Source organism: Dipodomys merriami, unplaced genomic scaffold, assembly GCF_024711535.1.
Source record: "Dipodomys merriami isolate MVZ:Mamm:240054 unplaced genomic scaffold, mDipMer1.0.p SCAF_49, whole genome shotgun sequence".
Lineage (NCBI taxonomy): Eukaryota > Metazoa > Chordata > Mammalia > Rodentia > Heteromyidae > Dipodomys > Dipodomys merriami.
Genome location: NW_027206057.1, coordinates 2,658,162 through 2,680,762, shown reverse-complemented (window position 1 = coordinate 2,680,762; position 22,601 = coordinate 2,658,162). Strand labels below are relative to the sequence as shown.

Here is a 22,601-nt window from a genome sequence, read left to right as displayed (position 1 = left end):
AGGAGGAAGCCTGGGCTGCCACCATGTTTACTTTAGGTTCATGGCCAGAGGAATCATTAACATGAAAATGACACTTACATAGCACAGGCACTGCTTTAAGTATTTGGCATACTTTAACTTACTTAAGGCCAGTATTTTGGCAACCATTTCATTGTTTAGATCAGTCTTGTCCTTGCGTTGGCCTTCTATTCTGAACAGGAGGCAAAATAGTTCTGGTTCAAAGCACAAGCTTCCTCAGGTAAGACAATGTATCAATTCACATTTTCATACCTTTTTATAATGAAAAATAATCAAAGATAGAAGAATGTCTTTATATTATCTCATCTTCAACAATTATCATTCAATAAAGAAGTCTGGGTTGAAACAAAGCACAGACATCAGATTATGTATGCACCAGTTTCCAACTTGTTACTACTCAGGTCCAAATCAACCCAGCCTTCTTTGCTCCCAGGTGCCATGCTGGAGCTGGACTTTGTAAAACATTTCTGCCAGCTGGTAAGATGCTGAGCTTCGTCAGTAGAGGGCATCAGCAGGACTTTGTAGGAGAAAGGGCCTTTTCCTAGCTTTGCTCTTCACTGCTTGCTCCTGTAGAACAGAGTGGCTAGAGCTTAGGGGCACTCAGTGATGCAGACTTCAACAGCACCAAGTAGGTGGCTCCCAGCAAGTCTAATAACACAGCCAGCTTTACAGTGAGTCATTCAAGTGCCCTGCTGATGTCTTTCCGGCTTCCCACCCCCAGGCGGTTATCTCCACCAAGCCTGTCACTTCAGTAACCTCTGTGCCATCCACTGATGTACCCATAACTCCTCCAGGAGATCTGAACCTCATCCCTGGGGATGATGGAAGGTCTCCTCTATATTTATTCCTTCCTTGGGCATTCTGTCTCCATCCTACCTAGGACAGCAGCTACTCCTACCTGCTAGTCTCCAATTTTTTTAGCCCTTGAACATTAATCGTGTGTGTGTGTGTGTGTGTGTGTGTGTGTGTGTGTGTGTGTGTGTGTGTGTGTGTGTGTGTACAGGTACGTGTGCATGCACCAGTTCTGGAACTTGAACTTAGGGCCTGGTGCTCTTGCTTGGCCTTTTTCTCAACATAGATGCTCTATCAGATTTTTATTTTTTAGGTAATTAGAGAGAAGAGTGTCTTATATTTATGCACCAGGGCTAGCGTTGGACCTCATTCTTCATAGCTCAGTCTCCTAAGTAACTAGGATTACAGGCATGAGCCACCTATGCCCAGCTTAAATATTTGAAACTTTCCCGGTGATTTCTGTCTCCTTACTGGCCCCCAGCTGAAAGAAGTGGTTTTACTTGGTCATCCAGTACTACCTGAGTGGTTGCCATAAATTTGCAATATTCATCCTCAATGGACAAATTGATCAGTAAAATGTGGTACAATGGAATTTTTTACTCATCTGTTTTAAAAAAGTGACATTGTACCATTTGTAATGAAATGGAAAGACCTGGAAAAAAAAATCTGGGATAAAAGGGAAGAGGGTAGACAATGATGAGAACAGGGAGAGAATGAAATCAAGAATCCAATGCACATCCTAAAAACTAAGAAGATCGAGGGAGCAAGTGTGTAAGGGGAGATGGGCAAGAATGTTGAAAAGGTGAGACTGATCAAATATATGGTATTTGTAATTGTTTCATTACATGGCAACTCTTTGTACAACTATTAAAGATAATAAAAAAGAGGATAAACATGACTCTAAATATGCAAAATAATAATAATGTACATTTTATTAAATTTCCCATTTATTTGGCTCCTAATTAATAGAAAATTCAGTTTTACTTTGAAGCTTAAAATGTCAGAACATGAATCATAACCTTGACAAGAAAACTAAACTAAACCCTAAACCTAATTAGGCTGCAATGCTGAAAGTAACAAAGACACCAGATTTCATCCATCTTAGCTATGCATACACTGATACTTGATAAAATAGGTTGCTATTTTATTCAATATTTATTCTTTACCTAATTTTAACCCAAACCCTAAGTGGAGCTAAACCTAACTCGAATTATACACAACCCTAACAATAACAGCAATACTGTATTTTATGTTCATCTAAATGTAAACCTGAATTGTAGTTCCAAATTTTCATTTTAGTTTGTCTCTATGGATTTCATTTTCCTAACTTTAAACCTAACTCCAGCTGGAACCCGAACCCTATCCCTAATCCTAATGGATTAACCTTCCAGCTGGAAGCTTAACCTTCCATAACCAAACCCAATCCAAAAATAAAAAATACTACAGGAACATGGTTTAAAGCCTGCCAGCTTAGAGAGTTCTTGAGACACTTACCTCGAATTAATCAACAGAAAACTGGAAGTACAACTGTAGCTCAAAATGGCAGAGCACTAGCCTTGAGGGAAAGAGCTCAAGAACCACACCTAGGCCCTAAGTTCAAGACTCAGGACCAAAAGAAAAAAAAAGTTACCCAATATTTACCCATTTCCACTCACCAACCCCATCTGGAGCACTCAATCTAAACCGATCCCAATATTAACAGCAATACACATTCAGGCTAATTTTTACTCAGGTTGTAATTCAAAAATTTAATTTGTTTGACCCTAGAGGTTCCATTTCCTAACCTTAATTCTAAGCCCAGATACCACCTAACCCTCATCCTGATCCTATTGGTGGCCCAATCCTAAAATTAACAAAAAAATAATTAGCTGATTCATCCCAACTGATACTCATCTTGTATTTCTTGTAATAGTTGCAGTTTACCCTAAATCTTACAGATTTCCTGACCAAACTATCATTTTCCCTACCGTGAACCATTACATCCAGTGACCTCCAATCCTGACAGGATGAAAAATAGTGTAGTTTCTCTTGATACTAACTTTATCTGAACTCCTAGAACCTAAAAGAAGTTTCAGATTTACTTACATATAACCCATTTCCTAACCATAACCTTATCCCTAAACCTGCCTGGTATCCTAACTCTAAATTTAACTTAAACCCCAAAGAGTAAATAAATTTAATCTTCCTTAACCCCAAAGAGTAAATGTAAGAAGAACACTGAACTTTCTATGAAATTTCACTTATTTACTTCCAATTGCTAGTAAAGCACTGTGTTTTCCCTTAAAGCTTAACCTTCCATAACTGGAACCTGAACTAGAAAACTAAACCTAATTCTAACACTTACCCTAGATTATGAAAAGTAACACAAATACCCAAGTTTTTTTTTTAACCTAGCTTGGAATCAACTTTTACTTGATAAAATAACTTGCCAGTATAATTACCCTTTACCTATACCTAACCCTGACCCCAAAGGGAGTACTAAGGATAATCCTAACCCTAATTATACCTGAATCCTAATATTAACAGCAATATTGTATTTCATATTCATCCTAACTTTTGCTCAGCTTGTATTTCAAACATTTATTTTCAGTTTGACCCTAAGTGTTCCATATTCTAAACCTAACCCTAATCTGGCTGGTAATCTCTTACCTGATCAAGATAGTGTCACAATCCTAAATAAACAAGACTCAAATTTTTATTCACTTTAACTGATACTACACTGGTACTTCTCAAAATAAGTTGCAACTTGCCCTAAATCCTATAAGTTTCCTGATCCTAAGTATAAAACTATCATATTCCTTTTATGGTCTATTACATCCATTGACTTCCAGCCACGATATTATGAAAAGTAGTGTAGTTTCTATTGGTGCTAACTTTACCTGAACTCCTGGAACCTGAAATAAGTTTTAGATTTATTTATTCCACTTTCTAACTATAACCTTGTCCCCACCCAACCAAAATTCTAAAAAATTTAACCCCAATTAACCTGAATAGTAAATGTAAAGAAAATGTACTTTCTATTAAATTTAACCTTAATTTTACTTCTAATATTTTGTAAGAAACTCAGATTTACACTAAAGCTTACTCTTCCTGAACCTTAACCCTGTTATAACTTAAAAAGAAAAATACTTAAAAAGAAAAATATGTGACTTAATTATAAAAGATGAAGGCAGAAAAAAGCAGGTTTGTTTATTTTTCTGAATATTTTTAGTATAAAATAAAATTTAGAGTTAGGACATATATATATATATATATATATATACATCACACATATATATATATATATATATATGATTGCCATAGAGTTTGCAATATATATTTACAACTAAATTAAGTCTATTTTATAACTAAACCATGTCCCCAAGGCATTACTGTCTGAACTTAAGAGCCCTGTGCTTTCTATGTAAGGATAATAACACCTGAGCCATGCCTCTAGCCTACTAAGTCATTTGTACTGGTCTTGAGACTTGAACTCAAAACCTGCTGCTGTCCCTGAGTATCTGTGCTCAAGACAATTGTCTTACCACTTAAGCCACTCCTCCATTTCCAGTATTTTGGTGGTTAATTGTAGATTTAAAAAATCTCATGGAGGGGCTGGGAAGGTGGCTCAGTGGTAGAGCACTTGCCTTGCATGCCTGAGGCCCTGGGTTTGATTCCTCAGCACCACATAAGCAAAAAGAAAAAAGCCGGAAGTGGCGCTGTGGCTCAAGTGGTAGAGTGCTAGCCTTAAGCTGAAGAGCTGAGGGACAGTGCCCAGGCCCAGAGTTCAGGCTCCATGACCAGACCCCCCCCCCCAAAAAAAAATCTCATGGAATATCCTGCCTAGGCTGGCTTTGAACCTCCATCCTCAGATCTCAGTTTACTGAGTAGCGAATAACAGAATAATTCTCCTTCCCCTTGTATAATTGCTGTCATTCATCTCACTTATAAACTGCATAGATCCATGTGTACACGTATACACATATGATATATACATAATAAAATACAATATTGCTATTATTTTGAACTTGTTAGAAAAATTGGCAATAGGAGTTGGTGGCATAGCTCAGATGATAGAACACCAGCCAATGAGTGAACGCATCAGGTACTGAGTTGGAGTCCAATCTTGAATCTTAAAAAAAAAAAAAATTGATAAGAAAAATGCTACTTTCAATTTTCCTTCTTTGTTGTTCATCTTTTGGGTACATATGAGTTTTAACCAATGTCATTTTCCTTCTTTCCAAGGTATATGTTAACATTTCTTGCAAGTCTCCTGGCAATGAAGTACCTACAATTGCAGGTTCATGGGCATCTCCTCAGTACTCAGACTGCTGAGAATTACCTTTATTCCTCTATGGGTAGATTCTCATATCCTTTGGCTGGCTTCAGAATTCTTAATATTTGTTTAGTTGTTTTATAGGCTGAATGTCTTTCTTTTATCTTCTTCTGGTCACCCCACCCCCACCCTGGCTCCAGGATCCTTGGATCTATTGTTTGATATCTGACATTAAGTTTCATTGATTCAAATATTTCTTCTGTTCTATTCTCCTCCCTTCTCTTCATTTTCCCATTATGTGTACTTACACATTTTATAGATGTCCCCTGGGTCTTGGATATTGTGTTTTTTGTTTTTCGTTTTTCTCTGCCTCTAGTCTTTTTCCCTGTGTTTGTTTCAATTTGGGGAGTTTTTTTCTCAAAAAAACTCAACAGTTCAGTCCTGTTTCAATCTACTAAAAAGTTTACCTAAGGCATTTCCCATTTCAGTTGCATTGCTTCTGTTCCCTAACATTTAATTCCATAGAATTTCCATTTCTCTGCTAATATTATTCATTTATTCTTTCATCTGGTCTATTTATTAGTCTTTAGCATATTAGTTGTTTAAAATTCTTGGTCAAAGAACTATACATATTTAGTAATGTGGTAGAAAAGTGCTGAGGAAATTCAAGAAAAGTGGTCTATACTTCTTTAATTTCAGTCTTAATGAGACTTTGTTTAGGACAGTGAATTTCACAAATGCTTCTCAGCTGTTTCTCTAAGCAAACACTGATAAACTCCCAGGTTAGAATCTTGTTCAATTGTTTCTTCTGAAATCAAACTGTGTTTGAAAAAAAAAGAATTCTGTAGTCTATTTCAAAATTAGGAGATAAAACTCACAAAGGCATTGGTGGAGGGGTCCCCATGAGGGTTCCCTTTCAGCTACCTCCACTGTGAACCCTAGTTCTTCATCAATTACAGTTCATTTCTCCTACCTGGACATTGGTTTCCAGGTTTCAGCTCTTGAACTTGTAACATTAAGTTGTGATTTATTTGTCTCTCTCCAATTTGAAGGGCATCAACTTGTCCTGTGACCTCACTGTTCATACAGAACTAGGGTTTTTTTGTTGTTGTTGTTTCTATTTATTCTGCTTTTTGTATCTTATATTTTGTCAGTTGTGGGGCTTGAACTTTGGGCCTAGGCACTGTCCCTCAGCTCTTCAGCTCAAGGCAAGTACTCTACCACTTGAGCCATAGTTTCACTTCCAGTTTTCTGGTAGTTTATTGGAAATAGAGTTTCACAGACTTTACTGCCCAGGCTGGCTTTGAACTGCGATCCTCAGATCTCAGTCTCCTCAGTAGCTAGGATTATAGGCGTGAGCCATCAGTGCTGAACTCTTCTATATCTTATTTTAAAGATGCTTAGCACTGGGAGCATGGCTCAGTGGTATAGTATAGGAAGGGTAAGGCCTTGAGTTCAAATCACCGTACTATAAAAAATACTTGAAATAATTCCTAATAGTTAAGATACAACACAATCACTTTCATTAATTCTATTTTGCTTTCACTGTGTGCCAGACCTAGGGCTGTTCCTGAGGATTTTTGCACAAGGCAGTGCTCTACCACTTGAGCTACAGCCTCACTTCAGGCTCTTTTGCTGGTTAGTTGGAGTAGGTTCTCACAAACTTACTGCCCTGACTGGCTTCAAACCACAATCCTCAGATCTCAGCCTCCTCAGTAACTAGGATGACAAATGTGGGCCACTGGGTTCCTGGCTTTGCTTTTGATATTTTTATCTTGTCTCAATGTGTTCATGTGTGTAGAAATTTATGTTTCTAAAAGTATCTACTTTCTGTTACTTCCCCTTCCCCATAAGAAATTAGCGATATCTTACATTCTCAGAGGAAAATAATAGTAATACTTTCAAAAAGATAGCATACTATAGGTACCATTCCACAACTTCAATACCTAATATTTTAAAAATCATCTCATACAAGTAGTTTTTTCACCCAAGACAGAACTACTCAGAACTCCACTGTGTGAATACTCTGTACCCAGTCAGCCATCTCTGAATTGGTAGACATCAGAAGTCTTTCCAATATAGCTTTGTGTTTAAAATTCTTGGTGAAAGAACTCTACATACTAAGGTGGTAGAAAGGTGTTGAGGAAATTCAAGAAATTTGGTGAACATATCCTTTCATATGATCAGTCATCTTTTCCTATGCATAGTACACTAACTCTAAACTTAGTAGCGTAACGCAAGTTATTAGCTGAGTTTCTATAGGTCAGCAAAAAAAAATATTAAAACATGTAAAGTTTTGGAATTACATTTCTAAATGAAGTAGGTTTGACTGCACTCTGGTATGGTTGGAGTTAAAAGCTGAAAATAAAATCTAGAGTTGACCTTAGCTTGTATAGAATTTTCCCTTTAAGCTAAAATAATGTTGTTTAATATTAGAACTGATAGCCACTTAGGGCCACTGGGACCATGTGACTAAAAGAGCACAAGGGAAAGTTCCAGAGTGATGGCAATGTTCTAGTTCTTGAGGTTCAAATTCCATGGGTTTGTCTAGCACTTGGTCAAACTCAAAAATACTGGGATTCATTTCAAACTTGTTAATAATAAATTCTCATGAATCGATATGTAGGAAATATTTAAAACATGTACTATTCAAAATGGATTGATGAGGGAATGGACAGGTAGGTGATAATTAGAGCTATTGGGAAAGCCTTAGTATAAATATACTGGTATATACAGCCAAATTTATTGTAAGCAAATTATCCTGAACCTCTCGGTGCACAGCAATCCTCAAGCATGCCACTAGAGGAATTGCCTTCAGTGCACCCTCTGCCTTCCTCTTGGCCACTGACTTCTCTCAGCCCATTGCTCCCTCTTCCTCTTCACTTTCATAACGAAGTCCGTGCCTTCTGGGAGAAGATGAAAGCAAAACAGCACAGGTACTGAACTAGTGGGTATCTTTCTAATCCAGCCTACATGATGGCATGGCAAATAATCAGCGTGAATGCTTTGCTGTGCCCAGAAACTATTGCAAAATCTTAGGGTTTTGAAAAAATAATTACAATAATTCAAAGAGCTTTTATTTAAAACTGCAGTTATCCTAGCTCTATTCTTAAATGAAAAAAATTCTAGAAATGGCTTGTATTTGTCTTATTTCCATTGGTCAAGGGGGGAAAAGTGCTTAACATTGTTGAATCTTAGGTGTACAGATGCACATACATAGTTTAGAAGTGTTCTCATACTGTCCTTCTAACCCTGCCAGTATGTGGCCCAATTATCCTTATAAGGGTCATGGTCACTGAGCCAGTTAAGAGCAGACCCAGACTGAAATCAACATCTCAGTTCCAAAACAGATTTTTACCAAAGTATACTCTACCATTTAAAACAGGTTGCTCTACAAAGCTCACATAACTAGGAGAACAGCAGTAATTTTATGATATTCCATTGGGCAAAGAAATAAAATTTATAAGGGCAGATTCAGGTTATACTTCCTTTTCTCCAAAACATCATGCACTTTCTACTGATAATACTGACAAATAGAATATAAATGGGAGAGTTTAGGTTTTAATGTGCTTTAAAATGAGGGAATTTACTTGTACATCACCTTTAAAGGTGATGTACAGAGGGGTTACAATACAAAATAAAGAGGGTATATTTGATGTCACCAAGAATTCCTCCTTTATAACTAAAATTAAACAAATGATACAACTACTAATGATCATTCATACCGTGCTTAAACAATCAAAAATTGTATCTTGTGAACTGGAAGCTTTTCTCCACATTAAGCCAAATTCCTAAACTACACAAACTATGTAGTTACCATCCAGTAGATGGCACTAGTGTTGACTACAAATTTTATTCTTCATCTAAGTACTCTAGCACTTGGTAGAAATTTGTTTTATTAGGGCTAGACATAGTTGAAACTGAAGATCAGTTCCACATACTATATGGAACTGAATCATGCCATGTATATACTCGTAAAAAAACATCACGTGGATAATGGTGTGCTCTACAGCAAATTCATGGAATATGTACACCACAGCCATAATATGGAATTAAGGAACAGAGTGGTACAATTTTTTATAAAATTATTGAACCAACAACAAAAAAAATTCTAGCCAGGTGGGTGCTGGTGGCTCACGTCTGTAATCCTAGCTACTCAGGAGGCTGAGATTTGAGGGTTGCAGTTCAAAGCCATCCCAGGCAGCAAAGTCCATAAAAGCCTATCAGACCCTTAGCTCCAACTAACCACCCAAAAGACAGGAGTGGATTTGTGGCTCAAATGGTAGACCACTATTCTTGAACATAAAAGCTCAGAGACAGCATCCAGGCCGACTTCAAGCCCCAGGACCAAAAATAAATATGTCACGAGGGTATTTCATATGCAAGTCTCTTAAACTTAACACTTATAAATTATTTCCTAGGTCAGATTAACATATACATCTAATAAACTCCTGGTAGCTCATGTAGGTAGGTGACTTATTAACAATTTTTCTTCCAATATCTATTTGTCCTATACTCAATATATGAACCAAGAAACTGAATTACTCAATCCAGATGCATTTTTTAAGTGTAAGTTAGGCATAAAATATATTTTAAAAAAACAAAAAGCAGACTTTCAAAAACATGTTGTATGGCACCAGTGGCTCATGCTGTAACCCTAGGTACTAAGGCAGTAGAGACCTAGAAAAATCAAGGTTCAAAGTCAGCCTGTACAGAAGTCTGTGAGACACTATCTCACTTAAAAAAAGTCAGGGTGGAGGTAGGGCTCAAGTGGCAGAGGGCCAGCTATGAGCAAGCATGAGCCAGAGTTCATGTCCTGCCAGCCTAACAATGGTCCTTCAGATGATGTTAAGCTAGATCACTGGATAATGAGGTATGCAATGGTTCTTAAGATACATTGGCTCAACTATAGTTTGACAGTGAGTCATGGCCTTGGACTGGAATGTTGTTTGGGGAGTCAAATTGTATATCATCTACAAAGACTATAGAAAGTTTCAACTTCTATCAAGTTAAAGTGCTCGTTTATTATTTCTCGGACTGATTACTCATAGTGGTAAAAAAAAAAAAATCTTTGAGTCTACATGTTAAAAGGAAAAACTGTTAAATGGTTTGTCAGTTTGATTTTCTGTTAAGTCTGTTCCTCAGTCTGTGATGTGCTTTGGGAAACATCAATAGACCCCATTAGTGAAGAAACTGGAGAAATTTGTTTAGAGTATTTGAATCCACTTTTGTACATTCCAAAGAAAGCAAACTTTGAGGCATCAGATAAATATACCTAGAAAGTAAAATATTGTTTTCTAGCTTCTCACTTAGAGCGTATCACATCATTAATGACAGTGCTGCTTTCAAAGGCCACAATTTCCTAGGAAGCATAGCTGAATTGTTAATCATTACAACTGCTTTGTGAAATGTGGGACTGCTTAATCACTCCAACTGTAACCACTTGTCTGGAACTTCAACATACATGTTCTTCACCATAGCCAAGTATCGGTCCCTATCCTTTCATCTGCCCATACTAGAGAATGATTAATCATCTTTACCTACTAGAAATGTTCATTTTCATCAGGAGATAAAAAAAGGCAAACTAGATCTCTTTTTTTAAAGTAATAGGGCAAGGAAGCCTAAGAATACAATTAGATACTGCTTCACAGGATTCCATTTGTTGTGTCTAAACTGCTCCCAAATAAATGAGAGGACTTTAGAATCATATACAGCCTAAAATGCCTTGAAGAAAATAGCCATTATGTTAATGACTTAAGAGTGAAGTCATGGGCTGGGAAGGTGGCTCAGTGGTAGAGCGCTTGCCTTGCATGCCTGAGGCCCTGGGTTCGATTCCTCAGCACCACATAAGAAAAAAGCTGGAAGTGGCGCTGTGGCTCAAGTGGCAGAGCGCTAGCCTTGAGCTGAAGAGCTGAGGGACAGGGCCCAGGCCCAGAGTTCAGGCCCCACGACCAGACCCAAAAAAAAAAAAAAAAAGAGTGAAGTCATTTCTATAAGCTAAATTGTTAGATCCCTTTAAAAATTACAAACTTCCAACTACCAGTGGGACCTACCTAAATCTGATCTAAACAATATGTACTTCCTTAGAAAACTATCTTCTTATACGTCAAAAGTTGTCACATCATGCTGGGTGCTGTTGGCTCATGCCTGTAATCCTAGCTATTCAGGAGGTTGAGATCTGACACTGACTTCAAACGAAGCCAGTGAGGACAGCAAAGTCCATTAGACTCTTATCTCCAATTAACCAGCAAAAAGCTGGAAGTGGAGCTGTGGCTCAAGTGGCAGAGTACTAGCCTTGAGCAGGCTCAAGGCCATACCTAGGCCCTAAATTCAAGCCCCAAGATGGGCACACACACAAAAAAAGTCACTTCACAAATTATAAACTTAATTTTCTACTCCTTTCTTTTCCAGCATCATTCCCTTGTCCTTAACCACCTTGAAAATTAAACATTCATTTGAACTGTCCAATGATAAAAACTTGAAGTGACACACTCAGAACTACACATATTGAGGATATTAATCTGTCTCAAATTTAAAAGCAAAACTACCATGAACCACAGGAAAATACAAAATTAGTTGGTACATTTAGGAAAATCTGGATGTCCAAATGCTTATGACAAAGCATACTGCAGCCTTCTATTAAATACTGTTAAGTGGCCTTACACACTTCATCTTTCAGTTTCGATTCCATGGTAACTACCTAATACTTCTACCCTTAACAAGTGGGGCAACCCTGTTTGATCAGGCTTTGACCCACTGGTTTCATAGAAAGAATATGGGGGTGGGGGGGCTCAATTGTAGTAGAAGGGCACTTCTATACCAAATCTATACCAAATGGTATTTGTTTCACTAGGTGTTGTTTAAACTTATTTCCAAGTTGACAGCAGAAAGCGCCAGGGAAGAGGAAGGTAGAAACTTTCTTCCTCGTCTTCAGATGATTCTGTCCAAGCAAACAGGAAAGGCAAACATTCACTATGAAGTGTGATTCATTTTGCTTTGTAGTAGTGGCTTACCTTAAGAAGAAAGAAACTTGTTAATAAATAATAAAACCACAGAGCAAGATTCAAACAGTATCAATTACAAAAGTACAAAACTTAGATCTTTTTCTCCTTATTGTGAACAAGTTAAAGGATCACAAAACTTCCACATCCAATTCTGCATATTTGACTGCGGTTTAAGTCAGTATTAATAAACTATGACTGCTTACTTACCAAATATTCTAATTACTTACATGGAAGTCTAACTTCAAAAAAAAAGTATTCTTACTTATTATAGTTTCACAATCCAAGGCTTAGTAAGGTTTCAACCCTCACAACTTCCCCAGCATCCCAGATGAGAAAATGAAGCAAGAATTCAGTCTGGAATCTACACCTGGCAGTATTTCTGTTTTCTCAAACTCAAAAAAACTTTCTTCAGTCACCTTTAACACTATATTCTCTCCAAAGTAACTTCAAAGAAGTATTGCTCCTGCTCCTACTTATATTTTAAAAGTTAAAGCTACTTCTTTGTAGCATTTTTTGTTCATCCTATTGGTAGTCTTATAAAATATAATCTATCTCAATCCCTGTTTTACGCATTATGAAATGTAAAAAAATCTGAAGTCACAAAGCCAAGTTACCTGTAACACTTAATATGAATGAATCAATCCATCAATCATAAACAAATGTTTTCCTATCATAACAAAACCCCAGAACTGGAGACTAAAAGCAAACTGAAGCCAGGTGCCAGTGGCTCATGCCTGTAATCCTAGCTACTCAGGAGGCTGAGATCTCAGGATTAGCATTCAAAGCCAGCCTGGGCACTGAAGTCCATGAGACTCTTATCTCCAACAAACCACTCAGAAAACCAGAAGTGGCGCTGTGGCTCCAGTGGTGGAGCGGCTCACCTTGTGCTGAAGAGCACAGGGACAGTGCCCAAGCGCAGAGTTCAAGCCCCACGACAGACCAAAAAAAGAAAAAAGCAAACTGCAACAACTCAGTATTTTGTCTACTACTCAACAATCTCCAGTGGCCTATTACATGCATATTGTTTAAAAACACATGTAAAATAAACTGAACTAGAGGGGGGGAAAAAAACCTGGCACAAATTATACTCAAATTCTATGAAATTTTAAAATGCTATGACTTTATTGTTTGATTTGAGGTAGGAAAAAAAAAGAAACAAAAGTGGAAAAACAACAACAACAACAAATATAAAAGTAAGAAGTCTCCAAGTTAATGTTATTACAATCTCAAGAAGATGTACAGGTTTCTCCATTGTTGTCATAAAAAAAGAGTAAAAATTAGGTAGAACTGTTAACATTAACACAAGTTTTATTCAAAAGAAGATGTGAACTTCAACAAAGGAAAAAATTTACTAGCTATCCACCCTTATTGTAAAAAGTAAAACTGGGTACCATAACATATAAATAAATTCCACATTAACATTTCTGAATAAAGCTGTAATCCACTTTGAGAGTCATGTAACTTTTGCTTATAATGCTGTGTCAATCAAGTTCCAAAATTATGGCACACACACAACTCCAAGGCAATTATTATCTAGAATTTCCACTGAAGGCTGAGTACCAGTTAAGTACCAGGACAACTTAAGACTGCATACTGCTACATGGATTCAATGTAAATCACTTTCATTATATTTATCTACAATTATTTTTTAATAATCAGATTAATATATATATATATATTATGGTTTTACAACTCCTCCAAACTACATTTTAATATTTAACATGGTAATTTCAACTTAGTATTTAAGGCCTTAGCTTCAAATTTTCCTGCAACATAATCTGCAATTTTAAAAACAAATGTGAAAGAGTACTACATTACAGAAAGTAAATGTACTTTCTTACTTTTATTACATAATTTTGGTAAAGAAATTTGTTTGGGGGCAATACAACAAGAATTCTGAATGATTCAGGGCTAGGAAAAATCTTAATAGCAGTCACTCAATATAGTCGGTTATTCCTGGAGTCACAAACACTCAAAAATGGCTATTAGCATTGATCAAGTTTCTAATTTTTGGTGGTTATTGCTTTAGTTGGCAAATACCTGAATTTAAGACACCTATAATATACCCCATTAAACTTTGTCAAATATTACAAAAACATATACAGAAGATAGACTCATAGAGGCTATAAAGCTTGATATCTCAAGTAACTCACCCTTAACATGGGTACAGATTTTTTTAAAGAAGATATCCAATAATTCTTGCTCTAAAATAAATGCCCCTACTTTTCAGAGTGCTCTTACTGTTCAATAGGATACTTGAGTAGTTTAACAGTTTTGCTATAAAAACCAACCACTCTTCTTAACAAACCAAAAATGTAAAAGTAATAAAGGACATATTTTTCACAGTTAATGATAAATAAAAGTGCAATAAGTGTTCAAGTAGGGCATGTAGTTCAAAAACTACATGTGACTTTTTGGCATAGGTCATCTTTTAAAGGCTCTCCGAGGATCCCTGCCATTACTTATTGTGGTCATGACTGTGTGATTATTAGCTGCTCCTGATAGCTGTGGATAGGTCGGTCCCCGGCCATTGCTTCTACCAGAATAAGAAATTTGGTATCCCCTTGATTCGGGGCCAGTTTGAACACCATTTCCTAAGAAAGAATATGAAAAGAAATTATCATTTTCTGAAGTGGTCTACAGTAAGCTATAGAAATAGAGAAATCCCAAAAATGAAAGTCCCAAATAGAAACTCCATTATTTTTACACTGAAGAAAACAAGTGGGCTGCATTATCACTGTAAATACATAAACTTCGCAATATATTAATACAAAGGGGAAAAAAGGCCAAGTCTTCCAATAAAATTAGAAATACAATTAAAAACAAAAAAAAGCAGACATATAACGAATGTAAGTGTAGAAGAAAAAAAGAATAGGAAAAAAAGCATTTATATATATTGTCATTTGACTCAGAAGGTTAATGTTTCAAAGCAGACAACATAATCCTAACTTTTTCTAAGCAGGCAGAAGTTTCCAATGGAAACTTTGTGCCAAGTATGCCATTAGGTCAAATAAAACATAAGCTAACCTAATAAACTCTAGTCATAAAAGACTTATCCCCAGTTAATTTAACAAAAGTTTCAAAAACATCTAACAAGGCTCCAAGCACAATTACCAGAGGCCTGAGGGGTAAAGGCTAATCTTTTAAAAAGGCAGCTAACAGTATGTTAAAAACTATGATATTAAATTTAGAGTTGTAGTTCTAAAATTAGTCTTTTAGTGAACTAAAGCAATCAGCAATACTCCATCTATTGTAAGTAATCACTAGATTAGAGAAATTTTATAAAAGCAGAAAAATAACCAACCTCTTTAACAGATATCACCAAGATTTAGAGTTGGTTTTATTGTGCTTAGACAACAATGTATTCAATAAATTGGCTTGCAAGTGTATCTACCTTCTAGAAAATTACTGGGGTATTCCATATATTGGTAGGCCTTCTGTAATCGTATTTTTTTTTTTTTGTCTAGAGGTGTTTTTCCTTCCTAGACCTCTTTCCTAATTCGTTTAATTTCTATGCTTGAATACAAACATAGGAAACCAAAAAACTTACCCACTGGTCCAAATGTACCTGTATTCATATTACTATTCTTCTGCTCATTATGTACCTAAAAAATTTTTATTGAGTTAATCAAATGAAGTTAAAATAACACAATTAAGACATTTAAAATGATCATATCCTTTTATAGTTGTATGGCTTTTAAAAAAATTTGTTTTTAACCATTTGAAAAAAATCTGGCCAGCTGGGAATGTGGCTCAGTGGTAGCGTCTTGCCTAGCATGCATGAAGCCCTGAGTTTGATTCCTTATCACTACATAAACAAAAAAAAGCCAGAAGTGGTGCTGTGGTTCAAGTTGTACAGTGCTAGCCTTGAGCAAAAAAACTCAGTTACAGTGCCCAATCCAAATCCAAGAGTTTAAGCCCTAGTGGCCAAAAAAAAATCTGTTCAAGACCACTCAATGTTAAAATATTCAGGAATTATCCCCAAACCTGCAGAGCTTCTGTTACAGTCTGTATTTCCTGTATTACTTGTCACTTTGCAAAGTGCTAAGTGGAACATTTATCTGTGGTGTCCTAAGCTACAGACTGTCAAAACATACATAATAAAAAAATAATTAAAGGACTTGTTAAAAAATATAATTCTCTTCATATACTCTAGGTCTTATACAGTTAGTCTGGTTATAAAATTACTGGCCATATTGTTCTAATAAAAAATATATATGTATATATACAGGCTAATTACCCCTTGGTTCTGCTGTCCTCGATAATCTGGGTTAGGCTCACTGAAATTTGGTACTTCTGAATAAACCATACAAAATCTGAAAGAAAATAAAGGACAAGTTAAATGACTTCTGTAAGTCATCAAACTTTTTTTGTGAAACATTCTTGACGTATAGGATTGGAGGATTTAGGTGTCAATGAAATTCCTTAATGGTAACATGGTAGATAATGCTATTTATAATAAAACTTACATCAATTATTACATGACATAAACATCAAGTATTTAACTATCTCTAACATATAGCTCTATTTGTAAATTATTCTTTTGTACTGCAAAATACTGTCAAAGACCAAAGACACCAAAAGGTATCTGTATCGAGTTTGTCCACAGAAGACTGATAAAATGGTTTAATTAAGGTATAAGTGTTTTTTCTTCAGAGTGGTGATGGATTTGCCCTGATCCATTATACACATTCATTCAATCATTCTTTTGGCCAAACAGGGTCAATCTACAAAGACAACCATCAAGATTAATAACTGATTCTAGGTGATAAAGGTAACAGGCTAGCCACAAGATTATCCTGGAACTTCTTTTAAAAGAAAAATATGATGAGTATCAAGTTTACTCATAAGCATCTGCTTAGCTCCTCAATTCACTTAAAAAGGAAATACAAGCCAGATGCTAATGGCTCACACCTGTAATCCTGGCTACTCAGGAAGCTGAGATCAGATGTCTGAGGTCCGAAGCCAGCCCAGGCAGAAAAGTCCATGAGACTCTTACCTCTAATTAACCACCAAAAAGCCAAAAGTAGAGCTATGGCTTAAGCAGGAAAAGAGGAGGGGAGGGCACCTTGGCTCTGAGTTCAAGATCTAGTACTGGCACCAAAAAAAAAAAAGAAAAAAGGACAAACTTTTGGGAAGTCCTAAACTGACTCTGACAAAGAGCAGCCATCAAATGAGACCCCCTGTAGTTCTTCACTTAACTGAACCTACATTACAGTAAGTATGGCTAGGTGCCATAATACTGACTCTAAGACCTTTTAGAAAAAGGGTCTAACTGCACTAGTACAAATATAAACATGAATGGATTCTAATTTTCCTTCTGGTGAAGGTGTTAGTGTTCAATGGAGTTGCTGATCTAGATTGTGTCTTTCATTACTGACTGTATTCTTTAGACAAAGTACCTCACCTCAGCAAGATTTCCTTGCTTTGTTTTTATTGTGGTTTTGATTGTTTTTACTTGGGTACCATTTGTTCCTTCTCTTTTTAAAATATCTCCCAATTTCATGGACGGATAAATTAGAATAAAGTAATGATCTGGCTCACTGCCTGTACCATACTTATGAAAACAACCCCATACCTCTAGGCTAGCATGAAGGCTGAAATTACCTTTACACCCCTAGAGAGGACGGATCCTCCAGGTCAGGGTGGAGATCATTACCAAGGTGGCAGTGTATGGGAGCCCGCATTGCGGCTGCCTGCACCACACCTAGACCGTGAATAAATATAGGACTTCAGTTTACAGTGCTGCAAGTCCTTTTAACAAGAGTACAAATTCATCCATACATACACAGAGAAAAAGAAAATGTAAACCTGTGGGTAGAAACTCAGCTTGTTTTGGTTAACTGCAGGAAGAGAAAAACTACCTCAGATGAGGCTTGAGCAAGAAAGGTTTCTAAAGTCTACACAATAGTCCCACGGGGGCTGGTCTCCACTGCTGTGTCCCATTGCTCTTTGCCAGGACAAACAGACTTTCTGACGTTCTCAACACTACAGTACTGACAGCTGTTAAACTAGTACCCGTATAAATACAATACGAGGCTGTCAAAGTCAGCTTACCCAGCCCCTTCCCCCTAAAAAGCCAAGAAAGCTTTCAGTGTATAGATTATACCATATATCTACCAGTTAAGACATGATTTGTGACTTATTCAGTTATATACTTACTCCCCAATTTTTTGAAGTTCACCACCCCTTCCAGTATAAAGCGTCAGACATCCTTTCCACATAGATGCATATCTAGAGAAAAAAAATAGGTCTTCAGAAATATGTATTATTCTACTTAATACATATTTTTTAAATGAGGTAGAAGTGGAAATCAAACCCTGAATGTATTTACCACTAATTCAAATACAAAGAATCTAACTTTTACTTGCTACTTACAAAAAAGTAATACAAAGAAAATTCTACTGCCAAATTATAATGGATCTAAAAACTAGAACCCTAGAAAACAGCACAAGTCTTCGTAAGCCAGGCATGGTAGCACATGCTTGTAATCCTAGCACTCAGGTGGTCATAAGAGGATTCAAGTTCAAGGTCAGCCTGGACCAAATAAGTGTGAATCCAAGGCCAGCTTAAGCTACAAAATGAAACCTTGCCAAAAAAAAAAAAAGTCAAACAGGAAAGTCTTCTTGCAACTTACCTTTTCATAACAAAGAGTGTTTAATTGCAGAAATTGAAGTATTTTTCTTAATTTTTACTCACTGACACATCCAGTCATTCAGACACTAAGATTAAGAGTTTTTCTCCAGATATCTAAGACACTTAACTACTGAAAATTTGGAAAAATTCAGTAAATGCTTTGAAAAACAAACTGAAGTCACAAATCTTTTTGCCACTTTTCCCAATTTCCAACTCGTTCAAACCTGGCTGAAAAAAGTATTTATTCTCAGCAATTTGAGAGAAGATATAAGCATCACTTAAACATAATAACCTTACTAAGGGAAATATAACCAATTTAATAAAAATCAACGCAGGGTTTGGTTTTCAATGGTTCTCAAATCATACAAAAAGTTACCCAGGATTAACTCAGGTGCATTAACATTTCAAAAAGTAATGTTTTACTTTTATACTTACAAATGTAAATTTTAATGCATATTTTGAGGGAAGAAACTTGAAACATTTAACTTTCTCATGTTTAAGGGATGAGAACACTGATCAAGTTCCCATGGCTTTACAGTACACATGCTAGCATTCAAACCATTAAGTAAATGTTAGGTAGGCCTTTTATCCAGAGATGTTTTTCTTAGAGTTAACCAGAATTTAAAAGCCTTACAGTTGACTACATTCCAAGCAGTGTTATTTTACTAAGTAATGTACAATTATTCCCATTTTAATTTTACAGAAGGGAAAAGGGAAACCAAGTGTATTAACTTCCTAATTCCCAAGGTCATACTGAAATTAGTAAAGAGAACTTCTCTAGGTTTGAATTTCCCTTTTGAACCATAGTCTTTGGTAATTGTGCTCCTTAAATGTTTAATTTTTGATCAATGCTTTGATGGGTATTCAAAACTGTGGCCACAGAATACAAAATATTTGAAATGAGATGCTGTTTTCAGTTTAACAGTTTTTAGCTGGGGGCCCTTGGTAAGTAGCTCACACCTGTAAATCCTAGTTACCCAGGAGGCTGAGATGTGAGTTACCCAGTTCAAAGCAGGAAGGTCCACAAGACTCAGCTCCATTAACCACCAAAAAGCCAGAAGCGGAGCTGTGGGTCAAATGGTAGAGTACTACTAGCCTTGAACAAAAAAATCTCAGGAACAGTGCCCAGGTCCAGAATTTAAGCCCCACGATCCACATAAAAAAAAAAAAAAAAAAAGCCGGGCGCTGGTGGCTCACGCCTGTAATCCTAGCTACTCAGGAGGCTGAGATCTGAGGATCTCGATTCAAAGCCAGCCCGGGCAGGAGAGACCGTGAGACTCCTATCTCCAATAAATCACCAGAAAACCGGAAGTGGCGCTATAGCTCAAGTGGTAGAGCGCTCGCCTTGAGCTGAAGAGCTGAGGGACAGTGCCCAGGCCCAGAGTTCAAGCCCCACGACCGACCAAAAAAAAAAAAAAGTATGGTTTTTGATCCCTGGGAGAAAAATACTTCAGAAGCAAAAAAATGTTATTATGTTAATCCTTACCACACCTTCCCAGGGAGGAATTTTCTTTTTTGTCACTTAAAGATGTGGAGGTTTAAAAGATGTAATTAAGGTCACAATGAGTCAGTGTAAGCGAATACAATGTCTAAGTCCTGACTCCCACTTCCTGGTTAGATACTTTACCTCACTTCCTGAAGGTGTTTGTCCCAAGGCCTGTATGACACAGTCTTACTCTACCTTACAGGAGGCTCCTATACTCAGAACACTCCAATACCTCTTAGGTTCTATTTATAACACCAACATCAATCTCCCCTACTTTACTAATGACCAATTTTACATTATTACAATTCTATTGATCACAAAAGCTTCCTGACTGTATTTCCTAAATTATTTTCTGGTCTTTCCAAAAGATTTGGTAGTCAATAGTCAATTTTTAAAAAAGGAGAAAAAGTGGGATAAGGGATAAGAAGAGGTAAGAGACAGATAGGAATGTATGGAAATGTCCAAATGAAAGTCCCCTTAACCAATGTCGGCTAATAAAAAATCTTAACTAAAAAAGTTAATTTTTTTTCCAAAGTCACAGATCTGCCAACTACATTTTCTGATGAAGGTATCACAGGGGTCCTCTGCTGAATGTTTTCTGCAATATTGTGTTTTGGTTTCATACAAAGATCTTAAAACAGAAAACAGAAGCAATCATTTTCAAGATGAGTCTTCCAAATCCTATCAACTTTTTTCTGAGTACAAATCTGATTATTAACAAAAAAAAAAAACACCTAAATTTCCTCAACTATTTTTAGTTCCTCTAAATACAAAAAGCAACCCCCCCCCAAAAAAAAACCCCAGGAATTTCAAGCCGTTAAAAGAATTAAACAACTAATTTAAGTGTGGAGCATACCAATCTACTAAAACAACTAAACGACTCCCCAGAATAGTTTTGTAAATGTAAACTCGTGGGCGGGGTGTTTCCTGCCTGAAACCCCATAGTCAGTAGGTACAAGGAGGTGTTGGATCACCACAAAGTTGAGGGGGGGGGGGTTGGGACAACTTCTGGAGAGTTGGCCGCACAGAAGTCCCCCAACTTCAGAAGCGGTCGGGATCCCGGGGGGGGGAGGGGGGGGAGAATCAGGCAACTCGTACCCTTCACTCCTCCCCGGCCCTCCCGCTGTGAGCATACCTACCCTCGGGTCAACCGTATAATATCGCCTGTCTGTATGAGGCTGCCGACCTCATCCCACACGGAGATGGTGATGCTGCCCGTTTTATCAGCTACTTTGCACGATCTCACTTCATGGCCATCTTTGGTCTTGGTCACGCGTCCTGTGAAGATTGAAAAAGCAGAAGGGAGGGCAGGGGGTGTGTGAGATCACCGAGCAGGTGCCCTCCGTCCCCCCTCTCTCTATGCTCTCCCGGGGGGTAAGACGTCTGCCAGGTGGACGAGGTGGAGCCGGGCTTCTCCCCGCGAGTCCCGGATCGGAGCTCACGTGGGCGGCGGGGTGGGGGTGGGGGGCCCGGCTCCCGACGGCGGCGGCGGCGGCGGCGGCGGCGGGCAGGTCCGGCCCCGGGGAGCGCACGGGGCCGGTGGGGTGGTCTTGCTGACCCCACTTACCTATCTCCAGGACAATAAAGACGACATTTAAGTTTTTCAGTCCGGCCTTAATATCTTTTATAAACAGAGGCGGGTCGTTGACCCCGTTCATACTGAGGCAGTGCGGGCTCGGCTGCGGAGACGCGGGCGGGCGGGCGGGGGCAGCTCCCCACCCTCCCGGGCCCGGGGCGGGGAGGAGGGCGACCCTGGGCGGGGGGGGGGGCGGCGAAAGAGGGGGCAGAAGGCGGGTGTGTCAGGACCACAGCCGGGGAGGCACTGGGCCAAAAAGCAGAAAAAAGAAAAATGCGTCAAACAAGAAAAAAGATGGGGGGGGGGGGGGGGAAGCGCTCACAACTTCGAAAGGAAAAACAACCCGGACCAGGCCGGACGCCGGCCCGCTCCGACCGGCAGCCGGGCCGGAGACGCCGCGAGAACCGCCCCGGCGGGGAGAGGGGCTCAAAATAAAGAAGAGTGAAAAAGACGGCCAAGGGACACCTCTGCCCTACGTCCCGCTCACACACGCACGGGCGCGCGTCCCGGCGGACCCGGGCTCCGCAAAGGGACGGGTTGTGACGGCAAAACCTGAGCTCCCAACACGGTCTCCACGCACGCCGCGTCCCCAGCAGCGACTGCCCAACGCGCCCGCCCGCGCGCCGGCTCAACTCCCGGGAGGCCCCGCCTCCTGCGCGTCATGACGCGTAGGCACGCCTGCGGCCACGCCCGCCGGCCGGCTGGACTCCCCGGAGGCTCCGCCTCCTGTGGCGTCACGACGCGTCGGCACGCCCGCGGCCACGCCCGCCTTTCCGCCTGGCCCTGAGAAACCCAGGGGTGCGAACAGATCAAGGACGTTAGCTCAGCCTTCCC

The 22,601-nt window shown here is 38.5% G+C and overlaps 1 protein-coding gene across 2 annotated transcripts; it reads right to left on the bottom strand.

Annotated features, from left to right (window-relative positions):
- Positions 1–8,058: 8,058 nt before the first annotated feature.
- Nabp1 (nucleic acid binding protein 1) lies at positions 8,059–22,348 on the bottom strand. Of its 2 annotated transcripts, XM_069995688.1 has the most exons (7): positions 21,759–22,348; positions 21,331–21,469; positions 18,232–18,303; positions 16,310–16,385; positions 15,620–15,674; positions 14,532–14,663; positions 8,059–12,078 (listed from the first exon to the last, which is right to left on the bottom strand). In XM_069995688.1, the coding sequence occupies exons 1-7, from the start codon at positions 21,847–21,849 to the stop codon at positions 12,038–12,040; spliced, it is 606 nt and encodes a 201-aa protein (XP_069851789.1). In that variant the 5' UTR covers positions 21,850–22,348; the 3' UTR covers positions 8,059–12,037. The 2 variants fall into 2 exon arrangements, with proteins under 2 accessions (XP_069851789.1, XP_069851790.1); XM_069995689.1 differs by lacking the exon at positions 8,059–12,078 and having other exon boundaries at positions 12,096–14,663.
- Positions 22,349–22,601: the final 253 nt, after the last annotated feature.

What these genes read in the sequence shown, in the direction of transcription:
- Nabp1 (XM_069995688.1), bottom strand. Translation starts at nt 21,849, where the DNA reads ATGAACGGGGTCAACGACCCGCCTCTGTTTATAAAAGATATTAAGGCC. An exon ending in ATTATACGGTTGACCCGAGG is followed by an intron (nt 18,304 to 21,330) that starts GTAGGTATGCTC and finishes TTTTTTCTCTAG; the next exon opens with ATATGCATCTATGTGGAAAG. An exon ending in CACAGTCATGACCACAATAA is followed by an intron (nt 12,079 to 14,531) that starts GTAATGGCAGGG and finishes TTTCTTCTTAAG; the next exon opens with GTAAGCCACTACTACAAAGC.